Source organism: Tursiops truncatus, chromosome 18 (genome assembly GCF_011762595.2).
Source record: "Tursiops truncatus isolate mTurTru1 chromosome 18, mTurTru1.mat.Y, whole genome shotgun sequence".
NCBI lineage: Eukaryota > Metazoa > Chordata > Mammalia > Artiodactyla > Delphinidae > Tursiops > Tursiops truncatus.
Window position 1 is genome coordinate 62,372,133 of NC_047051.1, and position 22,895 is coordinate 62,395,027.

A 22,895-nucleotide genomic window follows, 5' to 3' on the forward strand; every position below is an offset into this window, starting at 1 on the left:
GATGTGGTTGTAGCATCTCTCTCCCACAGTGATTACTGTCTAAGAGGAGCTTGGTCCACGTGGAGTCAGGATGTACTACACTGGGTGTTCATGTTCACCATCTATTTGTTCGTTCACTAGTCACCACGTTTTAAGGCCCTACCCTGTGATAGGCACCATCCAGGAAATGGTAGTATTGGTCACCAGCAGTCTTACCTGTGAACAGGATGTGTGTTTCAGCTCCTTTCACTTAAAGCACACACAGCTCCTCAAGTTCATCTTGTAAATAAATTGCGAGGCTGATGAGGTCTAGAAATGTGCTGGCTTTTTCTTGGAATGTTTTGATAGCCTCTTTCTAGGCTTCTGGAATTTATCAGTAGAAGGGTGGTGCTCAGTGGGTAGGGTGAGTGTGATTTTGTCCCCCTGGGGGACATTTGATAATGTCTGCAGACAATTTTGTCATCACTACTGGAGAAAGGATGTGCCAATACCATGTAGTAGGTGGAAGCCAGGGATGCTACTTATTATCTTACAATGCACAGGACAGACACCCAACAACGACTGTCCAGCCTAGGGAATTCCTGGTGGTCCAGTGGTTAGGACTCCGTGATTTCACTCTGAGGGCCTGAGTTCAATCCCTGGTTGGGGAACTAAGATCCCACAAGCCGCATGGTGGGGCAAAAATAATAATAATAAATTTTAAAAAAAAATTTTAATTTTAAAAATTTAAAAAAAAGATTTTCCAAGGAATAGATATGCAGACGTAGAGAATGGACTTGAGGACATGCGGAGGGGGAAGGGTAAGCTGGGACGAAGTGAGAGAGTAGCATTGACATATATACACTACCAAATGTAAAATAGATAGCTAGTGGGAAGCAGCTGCATAGCACAGGGAGATCAGCTCGGTGCTTTGTGACCACCTAGAGGCGTGGGATAGGCAGGGTGGGAGGGAGGGAGACGCGAGAGGGAGGGTATATGGGGATATACGTATATGTGTAGCTGATTCACTTTGTTATACAGCAGAAACTAACACACCGTTGTAAAGCAGTTATACGCCAATAAAGATGTTTTAAAAAATAAGATAAAGTAAAATAATTTAAAAAAAGATTGTCCAGCTCAAAATGTCAACAGTGCTGAGGCAGAGACCCCTGATGTAGAAGACTGGCATCCAGCTGCCCATTCCACATAAGCCATGACCTGCCAAGGGTGACATTGCATGTGGCAAGGACTCCCTGTGCAGCACCAATCTTCTTATAGAGTCTCAGCGTCTGGGGAGTGGGGAGAAGTGGGTCATTCAGGGACCATGTGTAAGTCTACCAGAGAAGAGAGTAAATGGCGCTGGGGTTCTTCTTCCTCCTTATCCCAGCATTTCCCTGCTGGTCACATCACGTTATGATGTAAGCAAGGGGACTTTGAAAGGAGAAGTCATCTCAGAAGATATACTTGAAAGCTGACAGGTGTGTGCAGAGGGAAGGACTCTCCTAGTCACTTAACCTTGAAAAGGGCCTGGGTCGGGGGCAGGGTGGTAGCTTTCCTGTGTCTATGAAACATAGTCCTTATAGGATACCAGCTTTCTGAATCATTTACCCTCCATGCCAGCAACTTGAGGTTTTTCCGTAGCCAGAGCTTGGGTTCTGCGCTGGCTGAACTGATTTAGCATGCTTTTGTGGAGAGGATGACAGAAAGAAAGAGATTACGAGAGTAACACACTCAACACAAATATGTGGGTTTAGGGAAGCAAATTGACTCTACCTGCTTCCCCTGGTGAGACAGATGCTGTCTGTGATCATGCATAGATACAGTCTCCACTGACACCAGTGACCAAAGCTTTTCTCTCACTGGGTTCTGGGATGATGTGGATTTATACCACCATCTGAAACACTCATTTTAAATGACCTTTCAATGAGAAGTGTTTTGGAGAGCACGAGAATAGAATAGGAAGATGCTACAATTTCTAGGTTAATGCTAAACAGTGCTTGATCCAGTTGCCATGCCCAGTCCCCCTACGATAATATTAACTAGATAATACTTCCAGCTTAAATGGGCCCAGCTTTTGCTGTTTTGTGCGGACTGCAGATTCCTTGAGAGCCCTTAGTCTGCCTTTCTCTTCGGGCTTGCACCTCCCCTTGGTCCTGTGTGCACCTTACATTTTGAGGCATTCATTTGGAGACTTTATTTGAAGCCTTTCTCAGATATCCTTAGGGTACCTTTTGACTCCTAGGAGTTGATTTTTGCCCCTTAAGAGGCCTCTCCAAGCGATCAGTGGCATGCGTAGACTTTCTTTTTGCTTTTGGAACAGTGGTGGTTTTTATCTACAAGATTGTTCTCCCACTTGGGGCAGTCTGCCCCGCAGCAAACAGATGTTCACATCCAGATCTCCCCTCTAGATGAATAAAATCCTCCCAGAGGCTACTGCTGGCTGGAAGAAATTCTTTTGTGCATCTATAAAGCATAAATGAGCCCTAAGCAACCATCTTTGATGTATATTTTGTGATTGGGGAAGGAAAACATTTTTTAAAACATCTTCATCTGCCAAACTTTTACACATGAGAACTTTTGTTGACTGAAGGCCTTATCCACTGTGAGCTTTGACCTGTCCCATTAAGCAAAGGGTTAGATTGAGGGTTTTTGTTTGTTTGTTTGTTGTTACATGGCTCTTCAATTTTATTCTCTATGCTGTTTGGGCATAATACTTGCTCAGCAAAATGGGTGTGATAACTGTCTTCCAAATCCCCATCTTGTTTGGTTTGCTGAGACAGTTTTCATCCAAGCATAAAATACTTTGTTCAAAGAGTCACAGTTCAAAAGGTGGAAGTTTAAGTCTGTGGGCATGCTAAAAATGAAATGAGAATACTTATGTTTTGGAGGACATTAGTTTTGCCTCACTACCTTGGATTCCCATCTTTCATAAGATCTAAGATCAATGTACTTTAGGGTACCAACATTTTTCGTAATTGGCTAATGCATTAACATCCTTCAATATCAAGTATTAACTTTGACTGTGAGATCACTAAACCGTATAATGATTTTGAACATGGAATAATAACTTGACTTTTGAGGACCACTGAAGCTAAGAGCAAACTTTTGAGACAATGACATACCCTTAAACACAAATTTAATCCTGGAATCTAATAATAAAATGTTTCTTGAGCCATATTTATGGAAATCTGATAACTTAGTTTCTATATTCAATTATGATACTAATTTAGGCATAAAGACACAAACCACAAAGCACAGTGAGTGGACAATCTGATTTTAACTCTTCAGCTACAAAATGGTCATAAGCCTAATATTTAATTTTCCCCGTGTCAGGAGAGGAAAAGTCTAGGAATGTAACCTTCTGTAAAAGAAAAAACAAAATTTTCATCGCTGCAGAGAAGGATTTATACCTGAAATCTTTGGAGAACAATGAGAACCAGAAGATTTTTCTTTCTTTTTTTTTTTTCTCTTGCAAATCCAGATCACACTACTGATTACTGACATTCATTGCTGAAGGCAGTACTCTGTATTCAATAAATTAAGCTTTTATTTCAGAGTCCAACAAAATAATTGACCGCAAAAAGAAGATAAATGAATAGGCTATCCGGAGCTCGTGATGAAAATCTACTTTCCAGTCTCATTATATTAGTATTTTTCAATTCGGTGATTTTTCCATTCTTTCATAGTTTCTTTCACAATTATAACACCTTTCACTCTGCTCCTATATGAACAAGGCCAAGCTATTTTCATCCTTGGTTTCAAGACTGAAAGGTTTTACTATGCTATTTTTATGCTTTGTTATTAATATTAATAATTTAATATAGTTTCCATTTTAGGATAAGTTACTAGTAAATTTCTGAAAAACTTCTGAAATGTTTCTTATTTCATAAAATCATAAATAACATAGACATATAGCATATATAAATATTTTGATTAATTAATCCTTTGACAGTTTTGAACATTTTTGCCCTAAGTGATTTTCCTTAATGAATCCTCGAAGATTAGGGAGGTTTAAAACTATTTAGCCTGATTTTTACATTTGGGAAAAATTAAAATAAGAACTATTTGGTGCCTTGAACAAGATTACCCAGGGGTGATAAGCCATGACTTTCAGATAATCCCTCAGTTTTTGCTACCAGTGTAGCAACATAATTTCTGTATTTAAGAAAAAAAAAGTATTCTTTCGTAGTAAGAGGATAAACATTGAACAGAGTCCTTTTTAAGATTTAGTGTATTGGTTTTATTTGAAAACAAATACAAAATAATCACCACTATAGACACCATTTTATCAAGACAGTGATTCAATGCTATATTATTTGGAATTGAAGTAGCTAAATCAAGTGGTTCTTCAGGCACCTTCTGATAAAGACAAAATTAGGTGTAGCTTCCATAGAATTCATAGAGACAGTCATTGCTTTTTCTCTTCTGCATCTCAGGAAAAGAATCCCACAAGCCCCTAGAAAAAGGAAGAGGTTTTTATTTGATTCCTACTGGGATTCCTTGAGGTATCCAGGACTTGCTTTTTCCCCGACTTTAACTGAGAGGGGCCGTAGCTTCTGGGAATAAAAGAGAACTGTAGGAGGTAAAGCAGAATTACTCAGTTGTTGGTAACTTGGATTTACAGACTCAGAAGAATGATCTTTCCATAGCCTTTTTCCCACCCCCAGTCACATTCTCTGAATGGGATAAAACTTGAGCTTGCTCTACCCAGGCTCATTTGTGCAAATGGATAAGTATCTTACACATATGCACTGCGTCTTGAGGGAGACTAATATGAGGACCTACCAGTACCCAGGGACGTTGTTTTTGCCATCCTATTTTTTTGCCTACTACTACTACTCCCAGAAACACTCAAGTGCTACTGCAGGATGGAAGAGGTCATTTCTTGGTAGACACTTTTTCATTTAGAACCTCTTAACCAGAAAGCCCAAATGCCTATATTTTATTCAAGTGCTATAAAATGATAGTGATAGCGTATGATGATAATGCATGGTACTTCATAACTTTCTTATGCATTATGGCAGCCTAAATTATGTTTACTATAGCCTTGGCTTTAAGTGCATTTAATTGCATTATGAATCTCTAAACACTGATAATTGATTGCTATATATAGCAACTACAAAGAGTCCAAATATTACATTGATTTGAATATCCCATTTATGAACTTTTCCAAATAAAAGCAATTTAATGGAATTTGGTGGTAGAACAGATTTGTAAACAGACTGGAGCAAATGTTTTTATCACTTATGCATTTATTATTATATTAATGACAATACTTAGCCACATGTTCTGATTTGCGTTAATTTGAAAGCATAGGATTTTCTAAAATTAACAATAAATGGAAATATAATTGAACCTTTTTGGAGGAGTATTAAATGGTAAATTCCTAATGTTAATGGATGTTCTTTCAGACAGAATCCCATGATCTTCTGTTTTCTTTGACTCAGAGAAGATCACAGATGTAGGTCAAATCTCACTTAAAATACTATCAGTTCATTGATACCTTAATCACAGGATACATTTTTTTTCTGTGAAAATAACCATTAGAAGCAGTTGTTTTTAAGGTAAGTAGATGTCTTGGACTTCCTAGATCTTGCTAATTTATGACTGCTTACTTGTTTTATCTGCAGAATTTTTCCGAGAGCTTCTGGAAAATGCAGAGAAGTCACTAAATGATATGTTTGTACGGACCTATGGCATGCTGTACATGCAGAATTCGGAAGTGTTCCAGGACCTCTTCACAGAGCTAAAAAGATACTACACTGGGGGCAATGTGAATCTGGAGGAGATGCTCAATGACTTCTGGGCTCGGCTCCTGGAACGAATGTTTCAGCTGATCAACCCACAGTATCACTTCAGCGAGGACTACTTGGAGTGCGTGAGCAAATACACAGACCAGCTGAAACCATTCGGAGATGTTCCCCGGAAGCTGAAAATTCAGGTCACTCGCGCCTTCATTGCTGCTCGGACATTTGTCCAGGGGCTGACCGTGGGCAGAGAAGTTGCAAATCGAGTTTCCAAGGTAATTGAAAATCTACTGTCTTTCTAATTGGCCTTTCTCATTTTTTGTTTGTTTGTTTGTTTTTAAAACCAACGTTTAAAAAAGAAATTCAAGGTAAAAGTTCTCACTTACAGTGGTTCTTGCTCTTAGAGAAATCAATTAAATGTTAAAGCTTAATTCTTTGTGTGAGAGAAGCCAGGATTTCAAGCCATTGCGTGTGGTTTGAAACATAATGTCAATATTTATCAGCAATTCAGCAGAGAAGCTTTTATCAAAAAATGCGCGAAAACAGGTGTCTTGTAACCATGACCACCTGGCATTTCTGATCAGTTTTAAGGATGATAATTACTCATGAAGCAGTCCATCCGGAGGTTATAATCCTCTGGGAAGTCCCAAGGAGACAGTCTTATGGTGCTGGCAAGTGGAGGCAAGTTGTTGCTCCGAACACCAGCGCCTGGCATTTCTTCTTCTTCATCACCCTTGTCAAAGCGGCCGAATTCCTTACTAGTAAAAGAAGAGCTGACACCTGTAGAACTGGACTAGGGACGACTAATGAACGCAAAGTGTAGAATCTGGCGGAGAATTCTTTTTGTTATGCATTATCTTTGCAATTCAATGCCGTGTATTGCGTTGGGCTTATGAGAAAGATAAATCACTAACACGCGTCTGTGCCGTTCCTTGAGGATGTCTCTAAATCTTTACTGCACGGGGTTTTTTTTTTCCACTGCTGTTTTTAAAACATTGAGTGTTTCCTGTGTAGAGGATATATGCCTTCGTTTAAATTCTTCCTTGACATTCAACTGCTCTTATGAGATGAGCTTGCCCATTTATGAGGGCAGTCCAACAAGTAAACTGAAAGATGATTACTTTAAGAGGTAAAGTTAAAACAATAGATAACAGAAGTCTGGTATTATGTCACCCCAAGAAGATCATGTTTGTACAAAGATTATTGATAAATATTACTTTCTTACTGCAGGGTCGTGCCAAAGAGCCATATATTTTTTATAACTATTAGTACCATCCTGGCATGTTTCTTTTTTCCCCACTTTAATCTCCTCAGTATTTACATCTTGGTATCAAGATGTATATACGGTTAAAAATGTTTCTCTGTGGCTCTGTTTGTAAAATTCATAGCAATCCATTTTTTTAATTATCAATTCTTAAAAAGTTTACTTGAGCATATGGAAAGATTATTTGGAAGAACGCTTTGATGAGGATAAACACAGGGATTTAATAATATAAAGGGCCTATAACCTTGATGTTAAAAACAATTTTTTTATCGAAAATCAACAATATTCTACATACCAAAGGAAATAGAACCTCAAAAGTGGATTAATAAGGAGTTGGCCAGGTGGAGTAATAAGAGGAAATATGATTATCTGGGAAAGTCTGTGAAATATAGATAGATATAAGAAATAAATATATATTCCATATATTCTTGAGAGATAGATTTTGTTTAAAAAAAAGCTTAGTCCCAGTGACTTCAAATTGAAGTCTTTGCTTTTATTGAAGAATGAGAAACGTGAGGTAAGAAATTCAAGGCATGGATTAATATATGCAATATTCCTGATTGTTTATGTAGAATCTGCCTGAGTGTGAATAATGATTAGGTGCATATATTTTGGTCTGGGGAGGTCTCAGTGAGGTAAGAGAATATTTTCTATCAAAGCATCTAAAAAGCCAGAGGAGAGGTTGCTGCTGACTGACTGACTGTCTCTCCTGTATCTCAGAGGATGGCATTAACAACAGCCCGGAAATGGTACCTCCCCTTTGTCATTCCCTGACTGTCTTATTCTGAGGTCTTTGTGTACCAAAAATCTAATGTGTCCAGCTTCATGGTAAAGGTTGATATCATGGACCAACCATCAGTAGAGTACGACCTTTAGTTTTTTACCAGATGTGAGGAGAGATAGACTCAGCAACCCTGAGATCTTTCTTCCCTTGATTTCTTCATGACCAACATTCATTTGCAGAACAGCTGCTGTGGGTTTGCAATGTAGTTTGTGGTCGTGTAACTATGAATGTTTACTGTTCTATGCAGATATTAGCTTTTCTGACCTGAGTTTCATTAGCCCTAACCTACTCAAATCATAAATCCCATGCTGACATCTGGTCACTGCCTTCTAGTGGGTGGATGGATGGATGGATGGATGGATGGATGGATGGATGGATGGGTGGATGGATGGATGGGTGGATGGATGGATGGATGGATGGAGAGAGAGAGAGAGAGAGTTGGATGTGGATATATAGCCTTGGTTTAAAAGAAGAAGCTAAGCAATTTTTTCTCAAATAATTTACGACTCAGGGATTTAAGTATTTTATCAGTGAACTTTCTCACCTAATGATTACCAGATGGTCTGTAGCTGAGTAAATCAGATACAGATCTGCTAGTGCCATTTGGGTGCTTATGACGATGACTTACGGCACCCAAACCACTCTCTGTGATAAGAATAAAATATTACAAGACTAACTATATTAAGAGGAGAAGCAAGAATTGTGTTGGACGTTTAGCCCTTCATATATCAGAAGTTTCCCTGTTGTCTGTTAACTGAGTGAGTTAGAGTTTGTGAAATGACTGCAGAAGAGTTAAGGAATTCAAGGCAAAATTCCCGAATAGCGATCCACAAACTTCCTTATCTCCTGCACCTTGGCTTGGGGGATATTTTTTTCCTTCAGTTTCTCTCTTCTCTTGCAGTGGCTTCTTAAATCTAGGAAGGCATCATTAATAGCTTCTAATTAAGTGTTTTGACGGGAAAATTTAGCTCTTTGGCAAAACACAGCAGTTTGACACAAATGTTTTGACACAACGTTTGGGGAATTTCCTTACCAGAAAAATGGAGGACTAATTTGTCAACGTCAACATAACTATTTTTAAAACTTACTCTTGCCGTCTCAGATACGAACATTGTCTTTTTCCAGGCTTTGGATGGAGCAAGTTAATTTTAAATAACGATTTGAAAATAGCTGTGCTATTGAATACATGCATATCTTAAAATTGCAACTCTACCCCTGGACATACTGCTTCACATGTGTACAAATATATGTGTAGGATTCATAGTAGCCTTTTTACAATAACATAAAAAGTAGAAATATCACAAATATCCCATCTGCATAAATGGTGATCTCTTCACACCATGATATCCTATGGAGCATTGAAAATAAGTGAATTCTAGCCACAGGCATGGATGAATCAATTGCAGAAATCTCATTTTGAGATTAAAAAATAAATAAAATCACCAAAGAATATATACCATTTATATAAAGTTTAAAAATGTAAAACTAAGCAATACATCATTTAGGAATTAAAATACAATATATGTGGTAAAACTCTGAAGAAAACTTTAAAATGTTAAACACAAACATCAGATGGTAATTACCTCTAAGGATTAGGTTTGGAGGTATTATAAAGGAGAGATATTCAGAGGTTTCCACAGTTATCAATAACATACTGTTTCTTAAGCTCTGTGCTGTGTGTGTGTGTGCAGGTTTAAAATTTTTTTAACGAAAGAGATTAAAATGGGAGAGACTTCACTGTTGTTCATCTATGATTCTTTCCATCTCTGTAGATATGATCAAGTCCCTGAGCTAGCCTCAGTGATTTATCAGACTTACTGCTGTTTGTGGATTTGACCATTTACTTTCCATGTTCCATCCCGTACTAAATGATACCAAGTAGGCATGGGAGACAAAGCTCTAAAATGAACATAAAAGCACATTTTGATAATATAGTGGTCTCGAGAGAAAGGATTCAGGCTATTTTCCTTAGCACGGTCCCTTTTTTAAAGCACCACCTTTACCCCCCTATATATACCCATTCGTGAATGGGAACTTGGGTGCCAGCAGTCCCTCTGAAGCTTGCCTAGCACTGTGACGAACAGAAAGAAGGCTGAGTAGAGATAGTAACAGTTGTCTGCTTAGACTGAGCCTCCATTTTTCATCATGAAGGCAAGTGACTTAAGTGTCTTCACTGGTCCATCTTGATTCCATTTAAACAAAGAAGACATGACTTTCATATCTTTTTGCTTTAATAAAAGTGACTTCTATGAGGAAAATCTGTAAATTGTGTCAGTAGCAACCACTTCAACTATGAAAATCATGTCATGGATTCATTCCAGACAAATTAGGTAGGTAATGGAATTGGAATCTATAGGACCTGAACTATTGCCAAATACTGTCATTTATCTCTATCTATGTATCTCTCTATCTGTCTGTCTAACTATTTTCTGTCTATTTTCTTATCTAAATTATTTCTGCCTTGTGGGTTGTGACTTTGAAGAGAATGTCTGGCTTTCGTAAGACCAGAATATTTGTATCAACAGTCACCTGCCTATGTCTGCTACCCGTAATAGTATCTTTGCATGGAGAGCCTCTTAACTGGTCCATCCAGCTGAGTAAACAGTCTTAAATTAACAGTGTGTGCCTAGAAAGCAATAAGCAGAGCGTCAATTTTCAATAAATGTAGTTGATAAATTATGAGGCTGAAAAAATTTATCATCAAATTTGATGAAATGAAGCCTATGAAATACATCCCTTCAGAACATTCTCTGATCAAAATGGAAAACCATTCTGAAGAATTTGCCATGGATATAGTTTACAAGGGAAATGGTATTCTATTTAGCTGTTTGCTTCTGAGATAGAATTTAATATATAAACGAAGACCACCTGTTATACCTGTCACCTGAATGATTTGTTTTGCTCCTTCTGTGGTGATCTTTTGTGTGTGTGTGTGGGGTGATCTTTTGATTGGAGTTAATTTTTTTAGAGTCATCCAGAAATGAAAAAGGCCATGAAGAGGCCTTAGGTGAATGAAAGCTTTTTTATTTCTTTTGTGGTCAGTGTATTCTCTTCTGTAATTGATGATTATCCAGTGTAGGTTAGTTCAATAACATACAATGTTAGGAAGAATAGGTAAACCTTTTGAAATGATCAATAATACGTTTACAACTTTTAAGTCAGCATAAATAAAATATGCTTGCTGTTTTATGATGATGGTGTGGACATTATATTATATTTAGAAAGCACTTTGCCATCAATAAATAATATCATGATAAAAAATAGTAACAAAATAACATTAGTACAAGAGGCCAAAACAACAAAAATAGCTTATTAATATAATTCATTGGAAACGTATGAATTTTACCATGGTCCAGATGCAGTGATAAGCCCTGGAAATCACAAGAGTGTGAGGAAGTCCAGGTTTCAGCGGAAGAAAAGAGCCTCTACCCTGAAGAGTAGCATATGGTGTTCTACAGAGGACTCCAGAGAACTAAGAGCTGAGGTCCCATTTTGATGAAAAAAATTTGGTTACTTTGATTAAAACAATGAATGAAATCTTTATTACTAATTTTAAGTTCTTTTGCAGAATGCCTAGCTTTGGTGTGTAATTTTGGAAAATAGTTAAGAGAGTGAAAATTGAGGAGAATGAAGCCATTTATTTCCAGTGCATTAAAAGCTATTTGTGTATCCTTTCTTTTTAGTCTTTTTGTAGCTTATGTCTGTTTCTAATAACCTATGCCTGTTAGGCTATTTTATTTAAAATTATACTATCTTTTGGAATTCCATTAAAATGAGTACATTTCTCCCCATCGAACCTAGGTTTGAAGTTTTATTCATAATGAAAGGAGAAGGTAAGGGGTATGTCAATGTAACATACCTGGAACAAGTTTGGGAACCACAGTTATGAACATACCTAACAGGTGTAATCTTTCTCTCCCCTACAGTCCAAGATGGGTGGTTATAATAGCTCAACAGTCATTTGATCCAAATGTGGATTTTTGTAAAAGTGGAGCCATTGTGGCAGTTTAGCTCATGCCTCATCAATAAGCATTAGTTCCGTGTGTTTTATACGTCAGGTACTGTTGATAAGTTCTTAAGATACAAAGACTAAGCAAATTAAAGTACTTGCAAGTACTAATTGGGAGAGAGACAGAAACAAATAATGTCAGTATCTAATGTGAGCATTCTGCAATAGATGTTTTGGGAACAGATAGAGGCACCTAGCTTAACCTTGGAGTGCAGGGAGACTTTCAGGGATATAGATGCCGAATGATGTGTTGAAGGATGCCTGGGCATTGGGACAGATGACGAGGGCACCTGGCATAGGGGAGGGTGCTTCAGACAGAGGCAACAACTCAGCAGAAGCACAGCGTGAAACCACAGATGTGTGCAGGGAGCTGCAAGCGTGTGGTATTCCTGAGGCATGAAGTACAAGACAGTGAACAGGCAGAGATAAGACTGGAAAACCTAAAGGAACCCTTGAATAAAAACTGCCTATTTCGCTAATGATTTTGTGCTTGTCTATTTTGCCTGCATAATTCAAAAGTAACCTTTCTTTTTTTAATTGAAGTATAGTCAATTTGCAATGTTGTGTTAGTTTCAAGTGTACAGCAAAGTGATTTAGTTATACATACATACATATATATTCTTTTTCAGATTCTTTTCCATTATAAGTTATTACGATATTAAGTAAAGTTCCCTGTACTATACAGTAGGTCTTTGTTGTTTACCTATTTTGTATATAGGAGCGTGCATATGTTAATGCCAAACTCTTAATTTATCACCCCCCCACTCTCCCCTTTGGTAACCATAAGTTTGTTTTCTATGTCTGTGAGTCTATTTCTGTTTTGTAAATAAGTTCATTTTTATCATTTTTTTAGATTCTACATATAAGTAATACCATATGATGTCTGTCTTTCTTTGCTTAAAAGCATTCCACTCCATTTGAGAGGCAAATGTGCCGAGTACCTGCTATTCGCTGGGCATTGTTCCGTAAGAAACAGGAAATAACAATGAACAGCATTGTCCTTGAGGAAATCACAGTCTATCCAACAGAGATAGAGGTGTAAAAGTTTCAGTGCGGCACAGGGGATCAGGATGAAGATAGAAGTGTGGGTAAAATGCTATGTGAATCAAGAGAAATGCATGCTTCCCTTTGCCTTGGGAAATTGGAAAAGGCACCTTAGAGTAGGTTATAGTCAGACTTGGACTTACAGAATGAATAGGGTCTTACAGAAGAAGAAAAGATCTAGGGCTTTCTTGCCAGGGACCCAGCAGGTTCAAAGGCATGAGCCACGGAAGGTCCTGTTTTTGTGGAGATGAGGCCAGGAGGTAGATCTGGATCGTATTATTTGAGCTTTATATTTCAAGCTAAGGAATTTGAAGGACACTGCATAGGCCAAGAGGTGATAGCTAAGATTTTTCAAAAGGCAAATATGTGGTCAGATTTTTACTTGTGAAAGATCGTTCATGGAGATGATAAACTGGAGTGGGGGAAACTGATGGTGGGTGCAGGGGTGGAAACTATTGTCATTGCCCAGGTGAGCGGTGATGAGACCTGAGTCCAAGCAGGTGGAGTGGAGTGGAGCGTGCATCTGGAGAAACAAAGGAACAAACAGGCAGGGTATAAATACGGTGTGTCTTCTCAGATTGTTCCCCCAGCACCAAGCACATTTCCTGGCATGCTGTTTGTTCCCATTTAGTAACAGTTGTCTGCCTGCTGACTGGTTTGAGGAGCACCAACACAGAAATGTTTGCTGGCAAAGGACAGTAACATTTAGCTGGAGAAAAGAGAGAACGGGATCAGATGAAACATCAGGGAGTATAAATATTTAAAGAGGATACAGTAGGGCTTCCCTGGTGGCGCAGTGGTTGAGAGTCCGCCTGCCGATGCAGGGGACACAGATTCGTGCCCCGGTCCGGGAGGATCCCACATGCCACAGAGAGGCTGGGCCCGTGAGCCATGGCCGCTGAGCCTGCGCGTCCGGAGCCTGTGCTCCGCAACGGGAGAGGCCACGACAGTGAGAGGCCCGCGTACCGCAAAAAAAAAAAAGAAAAAAAGAGGATACAGTAAAGGAAGACAAACGACCCAAAGCATATTGTTCTGAAAGTAGAGGGAGAGAGGCACTCAAGAAATAGGGTAATCAACAGCATCAAATGTTGTGGATAGTCAAATGGGAGGGGCAGAGAACATAGACCTTTGATTTGGCCGTAAGGATGCTACTAGCTTTAGCAAGTGCAGTTTGACTAGAGTGGTTTTAATTGATTGAGAAGTTAACTCTTCTGCCCCTGTACTTTCTAGAACAGGCTGAACAAAGCATGGTCCATGGACTGGAGCCCATCCACGAGCAGACTGTTATGGTTCTGCAACAAGTACAAAAATTTAAGGCATTTAGAAAATCTTGATAGCAATTTCACATTGCCCCAACATCCAAGACCCCACCCGTTGACTCTTCTTAAATGTTGTTGAACTTGCACGGTGTGTCTCCTTGGCGTGAGGTGCGTCTTAGTTATGCTCTTGAGGATTAGATATCAGGTCGTGACATCCTGGGAAAAATCAAACAGCCAGCCAAAGCCTGTCCAGATCCTTTGAGCCTCAAACAGATAGTTTGAAATGTACTATTCCAGAACAGTGCTAAGGATAGGAAAACAGTGAACGTAAATTGATTGATTCTGTTGGTGTGTTTGAGCTTTTTCCTTCTGTATTCAGCCTCCCTTTACCCCTTTTTGTGCCTCCCTGCCCTAACTTTCTTCCCCTGGGGTGCTTTCTCTACGTTGCCAACCATGATGGGCTCTCATAAATCCACTTTGATTGGCATGTCTGCTGTTCGCCTGTGCCCTGCAAGTACAACAATTCCTCTGGGGCCATGGAAGACGTGGGTGACAAGCAGACGTCTTTGTTACTAATAGGGAACATCCACGGGTGAAATGTGCCAATTAAGGTACAACACAAATAAAAAAGGACCAAGTTTAAAACTCTAGTGCTGTAACTCAAAGGATGCTGCTTCTAAAATGGCTTCATAAAGAAAAGCGGACCTAACAGTTTATCCCAATGTCAGTGCTGACTCTGTTCTTGGATAATTATCTCTGAATGCATGTATGCTTTTTCTACCAGAAGGTTCTGTGAAACAAGATTTGAACAATAGTCTTGCTGTAATTATTTTCACGTGCAAAAGCGCGTTCAGAGTGCTGACAGGAGACGTTGCAGGCTGTGTGATATCATAGCTGAACTTGAAAGTTTGGAGGATTTTTCTTTTATTGTCCCATCTTCAGAGATTCAGTGTTACAAGGACATTCCCTGAGGCAATATCAGGCACTGAGGAGGTTTATGAGCCAAGATATACATCAAAAATAATTTTAATAAAGCTTGACAGATATATTGCATTAATACTGCTGACAGAGAGGAGCAGTACTTATGTAGAGAGTATGACATGTTGGTATTTTTTTTTTAATTGAGGTATTAGGTCATACAGATTTTTGACTGTAAGAAAGACTGGGGGTATGTTATTACATACCATAGATTTTCTCCACTGTTATCTTTGTGATGACAAGCAAGGGTTATTCCCCTTCATGCATATGCTTTATACCTCTCCGTCTTTTTTTTTTTGCGGTACGCAGGCCTCTCACCGTTGTGGCCTCTCCCGTTGCGGAGCACAGGCTCCGGACGCGCAGGCTCAGCGGCCATGGCTCAGGGGCTCAGCCGCTCCGCTGCACGTGGGATCTTCACGGACCGGGGCACGAACCCGTGTCCCCTGCATCGGCAGGCAGACTCTCAATCACTGCGCCACCAGGGAAGCCCTATACCTCTCCGTCTTGATGAGTGATAGTCAGTGTAGACACAATGGGTCAGTCCCAGACACCTAGAAAATAGTCATCATCCCAGACAATATCGAAACTCTACATTTTCCTGTACCTAAATTGGATAACCAAGAGTGAAAATGGACAGTTTAGAGTGTCAGTAATTGGATAATGGTGGCTTTGACCTTTAGAGGTGAGTAAAACTGTAGATGCCCCAAGTTAACATCAGCTGACACTTAAGTGGCTGGCATAAACAGATTTTTAAAGATTCATTTTCATCCTTGCAGGAATATGCTGCATGTCAGAAGTGCCACTGTCATATTTAATACTCAGCAGATAGCAAGATTTTATGTGGAAATGTAATCCTCTTCAGTTCATAATGTCTTAAGTCAGGAAGGCAAACTATCCTGTGTTCATCTTGTAGAGGATTTCGGCAATCAAAGAAGGTCATCCATTCAACATTTTAAACTTTCATAAATACAGTCATTACGGAAACATTATTATTCTGCGTATCATTCTCATAGTAGCTATAAATATGAGTTTCTCCATAAAGAAATATGTCCGTTTATAAATAATGGGTGTTAAAACGTTCCTCGTTTGCTCTCAGCTTTCTAAAAACACATCCTCTTGCTAAAAATACTTCTAGATGCAAGGCAACATTTATTTCACTGTTTTTCAATGAAAGTGGGCTACATTTAGTCAGAAATAATAGGATTTGATACTGCTTTAAAAATTAGTAGAAACCAAGCGCTCTGCGGAAGTCCTTTCCTCTTAGAGTTCTGTTGCTCAAGTTAAAGGCTGGGCCAAAGAGAATCCAACTGTGCTTGCAATAAAGTGTTTTATTGAAAAGACGAACCTTATGGTATCCTGCAGCATTTGTAGGCAGAAGATAACTGTATAAAATATTTATGTCAGTATTTCCATAAGGAATGAGAAATATCTATTTTGGAGTGGAGAAAAAAAAAGTACCCTGGCATTTTGGCTGGGATAGCAGATAGAATACAGATTGAAAGTCTCTCTTGTTTCTTTTCTTTTTTTTAAAGTGTGAAAGTGATAGGGTTTTCCATAGAAAGTCTGATATACCAATTGTTTAATAAATTATAAAGCCTTTGACTCTCAGCTATCCAGGGTCTCCCTCCTGATCAATTTATAGTTCATCACTTGTTTTGTGATTATGAGAAAAAGGGAATTGGGGAAATGAGATAATCTTGTAAATCACTCAAGCCAAATGAACATTTTTGTCCCTTCAAATTACCAAGAGGGTTCAGATAAAACTGTCACCCTAGCTTAAATCACCTGGATATTTACTTTTTGTTGGTGGTCAGAAAAATAGTATTTTCACATGTTTTTTCTGACTATAAAATCAATATGTGCTCATCCAAAAAGAAAATGTGGAGAGTGCAGAAGAATACAAAGAAGAAAACAAAGTAATCCTAAATTCCCACTAACCAGTGTCAAAATTTGCATTTCTAGTGTTTTTGTAGCTCTAAAATAGTTTTATCTTATGTATTGCTAAATCATGGGGGATACTTAATACTGGGTCCTACTTTTTTCACCTCAATAGCATTTCTATTAAAAAAATCTTACTTTTAAAGATTTATTTTACAATCTAAAGGATTTGCTTGCTGCCAGTATATCTGGGCATCTTTCACAGTCATTCCCTGGACATTCTTTCTAAGAGAAGGAAACAACTGTAGTCTACATGTGTGCACACGTGGGTGTTTAACTCACTCTGCACTCTCAGTGCCAGCCTACTTGGGAGTTTTGTGACTCCCTTATCATGTATTTCACTATTGAAATTTCTTGGTTGATTTATACGTACTCCAGACAGTTACAAGAATCAGAAGCAATTTTTTTGAGGGAACAATGGTGTAGACATAAGGTAGAGGTAGGAATGAGGCTGATAGAAAAACGTTTATTAGAACTCCCTGACTAATACTTCCCATTGGGCCAAAAGTCACCATCAAAGGCAGACTGCAAACTGGCTTACAGACATGTTCATCTGGGCACACCTTTTTTTTTTTTTTGCCATGCCATGTGGCTTATGGGCTCTTAGTTCCCCAACGAGGGATTGAACCAGGGCCCTAGGCAGTGAAAGCATGGAGTCCTAACCACTGGACCTCCAGGAAATTCTCGGCACAACTTCTTTAAGAGTTTGAATGTTTTAAAATGGGGAGGATTGACATAAATTGTGGATTGCTGCAATTTCTGAAGATATGACCAACCTGGGCCTGTGTTCTGCATGGCAAAATCAGCTGGCGCTAAAGAATATTTACACGGAATTTGTTGTAGCTGGAGAATCCGTGCTGTGGTCTGACTTGGGTCTGATCACTCTTGTGGTTAGGTTGGCCTGATTCTGAAGTCAGCGTGGGCTGCCATCTATCACAGTGTTTGGCTCTTTTTATCACAACAGAGAAATTTTCTCTGTACCTGTGTGGTTTTTTTCAGTTTTTTTGTTTTGTTTTGTCTTGTTTTTATAAATTTATTTATTTTTGGCTGTGTTGTGTCTTCACAGTTGCGTGCGGGCTTTCTCTAGTTGTGGCGAGCAGGGGCTACTCTTGGTTGCGGTGCACAGGCTTCTCATTTGCGGTGGCTTCTCTTATTGCAGAGCACGTACTCTAGGCGCGTGGGCTTCAGTAGTTGTGGTGCACGGGCTCAGTAGTTGTGGCTCGCAGGCTCTAGAGCACAAGCTCAGTAGTTGTGGTGCACGGGCTTAGCTGCTCCACAGCATGTGGGATCTTCCTGGACCAGGGCTCGGACCCGTGTCCCCTGCATTGGCAGGTGGATTCTCAACCACTGCGCCACCAGGGAAGCCCTGTACCTATGTCTTTACTAAAAGCAAAATAAGTGAAAGATGAATAGGGTCTTGTTTCAGGAAAAAATAGTAGGAAGCTTATTTTATTTTTTTGGAAGTATACAATATTCTAACTATTTAATATGCAAGTAGTAACTATGATTCAAAAATACAGTCAATTAACTTCACCCATGGTTATTGACTCTGTAGCGTTTGAATTTGCAAACCTTCTTCTAAGCTTTCTATTAGCCATCACTATGAGCTAAACTTTATTCTTTAATCAAATAAAAGCAAACCAGCCACTAAAAAAAACCCCTGCTATTCCTGATGTTGGGAATCAGAAAAGAATCCTCTCCTTTAACGTCTTCGAGAACGTTCTTATCATGAACACAGCTAGAAGTTTACTCCTGCTGAAATGGATCTTAGCAAGCAGAGGCCTAGAATTTTTCTGGTCAGTGTCATCATAACATCATCACCATTATCAAGTTCACTTCCTGTCGAATGTAAATGGAATCTAACAGTTATTGAGTGCTTGCCAGCCCTGTAGTAAGTACTTTTCACACACTGGCATTTAATCCTTGCATTAAACCCGTGAGATAGGTATGGTTATTGCATTGCATTTATTGGGTAAGGAACTTGGGATTGAATGACAAGATACCTATGCTGTAAATCCACACTGCCTCTCCCAGTGCTGAGGCTTTTTTCTGAATACAGCAACCAGATATAAAACTCCTTGGTCTACGGCAGTGCTGTCCAGTAGGAATAGGATGAAAATCAAATTCAGAATCTTCTGTAAGCACATTAACATAAAAAGAAACAGGTGAAACCAATTTTAACAATAAATTTTTAACCCAGTATATCCAAAATATTTTCATGTAAATTTATAAGCAATACAAAAATTATTAATGAGCTATTTTAATTTTTTGTGTTAAGTCCAAATTTTGGCATGCATTTTATACTTATAGCAGATGTCACTTTGAGACTAGTCATATTTCAAATGCCAGGCTAGTGGCTGATGTCGGGGACGATTCATGTCTAGTTTTAATGCATCATCCTCCTATTTAAAGCAAAGAATGTTAGGAATTCACACCAGGAAGTCTAAACCCTTGTGGTTGATTATTCATACAGCTCCTCTGGTTATGAGGAAAATAGAGAAAGATTCTGTCTTTTCATAATGCATTTTGGGCCCTGACTGGAACTCTGACATAAATAACAAAGACATTTTATTGAGAGATTTGTTCTCAGTCCCTCAAAGGCTGGCTCTGTATGTGGTACTGCCGTGGCCCCTAAGTGTAATGAGTACCAGAAGATTGTCAGTCATCGTGCCTGAATTAATCTGCGGTTTTCAGTCTGCCCTGGGGAGGTGGAGGAGACTACTTAATGCAGGAGGTGGCAAGCATCTATGGATGTCAGCATCAGTAGTAAACAAAAGAAAGAAATGCCCAACTATTATCACAGGGAGCTCTCTGAGATATTTAATTCTTGAAAAGGGGCCCTAATGCTCATAAAGGTGGCCCATCACTGGATTAAATGACTCAAAACCACATGACTAATTGGTGTCTAGATTTGAGAGGACTTCCACACTTTTTTTTGCGGGGTGGGGGGCTTGATAAAGAAGGTACTTTTCAGGTGAAAGCCCCTGAAATATTGGTTCTCGTACATTTCTCATAAAACCATTTTAGGGCATAGTTTTTTTTTTTTTTAAATTAACTGGGAAATTACAATTTTAGTCAATTACTATTTGGGTGCACAAAGTGATGCCCTAGGGGTTGACAAAGTTGGCATTCATCCTCCCAAATGGTCTGTCACTGTCAGGGAAGAGCTTATCGAGAGAGGGATCCAACTCAATAATTCCTATTATGTAATTGATACTTTCCTCACCATGCCATGCTGCAAACTGTGATTTGTTAATGGTTTGTTTGTGATACAGAGAATCAGATCAACCTGGCACAGGCAACTGGCTCTGTGGCAGCTACCGTGTTCTGGATCCAGGTTCATCATACCGTAGTGCTAGAGAGCTGACGTTGACTTGCTTTATAATTCTATTCATTAAATTAATTTAGGGTATATAAACTGATTTATTGTGAGATTTAAATTCATTTTCCTCAAGAGAGCCCAGAATATTAGGTTAGCAGTTTTCTGAGCACAACTTTGACTCAGTTTCAGGGGACAGGTAATTTAATGTCAGCATCCCATAATTTTAGCTACACAATATCATTTTCTCTCGCCTTTTCACTGCTGAGTCACAAATGTATTCGAAAGGGTACAAGTATGTCAGAGCATTTCTGGTGGAGAGAAAGTTCCTGGATGACTTCCGTCTCTCTGCAGCCTCAAATTCCTGGTCTTCATTCCAACATCTATAGTTGCATTTCTTTTTCGATACTCAGCGATCCCACAAACTCAGTATTTAAAACTGAGCTTAATAATTTGGAGCAGAACTCTGTAGCCTCATTGTAGGTCATTTTCTTTCTGCGTTGCTTCCTGTTTGTATTTCTCCCTTTCCATTGCCTCAGTTTCTGCTAAAATCTGAACTCCAGTCACATCAAGTGCAGGCTACTGCCCACTCAAGGCAACTTCCCCAGACTTTAGGCTGCATCCCTTCTTTTGGGAATCCTAAGAACATTTCATCAGTGCCATTTTGATTAAGTCACTATCCTGTTCATAAATGCCAGCAGTAAGTGTCAATTTCTCCAATAACCTGGAATGTTTACTAGGTGCTTAGCTCTCTGCTAAGTGTAGACTTGACTGCCAGATCCTCTCATTCACCTTGCTGCCCTGTATCATTAGTCCCAATTCAATTTGTCTGAGCAAATGTATTCAAGCTTTGCCCCACATGAAAGTTTGGGTGACTTTCTCTGCCATTTTCCTTACTCGTCATGCCTTCCTCTCCCCTTCCCATCAAATGATCTCCCTTATTTCACTCAAAACTTGCTAAGACCTACTCATTGCCACTTCTGGTATCCCCAGGAAACTCCTTTCATCCATATCAGTTGTTTTTTTCTTTTACTCGCTTCTTTTCAGAACCTCTATTCTAAGCTTTTGTCATGTTCTGTGTAGAGTTCTACATATGTTGCTTCAAAGTTTCCATGACATTTTCCTGTGCCATGGGCCTTGTCAACCTGAATATTGTAACTTATCAAAAAAAGGAACATGCCTTCCATCTTTAATGCTCCTTAGAGCAAGCACTACTGCAATTTGGGTATGGTAGAGGCTGAGTACAGGTATTACTGCTGGTATATTACTCTTTTCCCTTCTTTAAGTCTTATCGTGGTTGGAAGGGGTAATACCCATATGTCATAACATCTCCCACTTTATTGTAAATACTGCCCTGAATATTTCTGATTGTTTTAGAAAAGGATGTACTATGTAGTTCCTTCTAGAATTCTGCCACCTCTCCCCCCAAAATAAACTTAAATACTCAGTGCATGTGGTTACCCAACAGAACTATAGGTCCTTTTTATGCTTGTTGGGACATCCAGGTGGAAAGACATTGTAGACAGCTGAAATATTAACGACTGAATATAGGCTGAGAAGCCATGCATTCCCTTAGCTGTCGCCTAAATGATGTAGTACCTTGAGGTCTGTGGAAGAGCAATGAATCTTCCTTTGTATTCCAGATTGCCAGAATATCTGTATCATCTAGCTCTATGTAGATGTAGCTATCTATACTGTTTCCATCCTTACTGGAGCAACTATTATTTTGCTTACATGTTTCCTTTACGTCTCAGAACTCACCTATCCAGAAGCGTACTGACACCATGATCACAATTTAGTTCAGCGAATTATTGGTGGAGAGAAGTGTGGTTTCATAGCCTTTAAGCATCAACATTGCAGATTTCCTTAAAAGTGGTTAAGTTGAAGCGGAAGATGTGCCAGCATGCCGAAATGCTGGGAATATTTCTTGCTGTGAGTTATAAGGATTACTAAAGAGAAAGGAAAGAAATAAAGGGAAAATCCACTAATCTCTTTGGTAAAGTGCTCACACCACACATTTACAATTAAGCTGTTCTGATTTCTGTAATTAAAATAATTTCCTCTGAGAGGCCTCAATAGTTCATGCCCACGTGTAAAAAAATGCTGTTGTCATGAATGAACGATTGAAAGAAAGGTCTTATTCACATGTTTTCGTTCTCATGAGAAATCTTTGAAAACAAACCAGGCATGAAAAAGACAGTCAGTAGGGTTAGCCCAGGGTTGTTTTAGCAATCCATGGGAGGTACCAGCTCACGCATGCATTCATCCGTTCATTCAGCAAACATTTATTGAGCAGTAACTCTTTGGCCAGTGCAATGGGTACAGTGATGAGTAAGACCTAGCCTTGCCCTAAAAGAACTCCCATTCCAGAGTGGGTACCAGACAGATGAATAGTAAAGGCCAATAAGTGCTAACCAGAGGTATGGGTGGGTGTAAGAATGGAAGTGTTCACTGATACAAGCCCATCCCTTGGAGACGTCTACAGCCTTTTAAAAAAGGCCTTAGAGCATTTTATTTTGCCAGTCATGGATGGAATGACAACAGGGGCATACATTTTAATAGATATGAAAATTCAGTGTTTAATTATTGAGAAAA

The 22,895-nt window shown here is 39.1% G+C and overlaps 1 protein-coding gene across 1 annotated transcript in view; it reads left to right on the forward strand.

Moving 5' to 3' along the window:
* Positions 1 to 22,895, forward strand: part of GPC6 (glypican 6) — a 1,080,872-nt gene that overhangs the window by 530,016 nt on the left and 527,961 nt on the right. Inside the window, exon 3 of the mRNA XM_019920897.2 lies at positions 5,589 to 5,980. Within this exon, the coding sequence (XP_019776456.1) occupies positions 5,589 to 5,980 (392 nt within the window). The remainder of the gene's footprint in view (positions 1 to 5,588; positions 5,981 to 22,895) is intronic.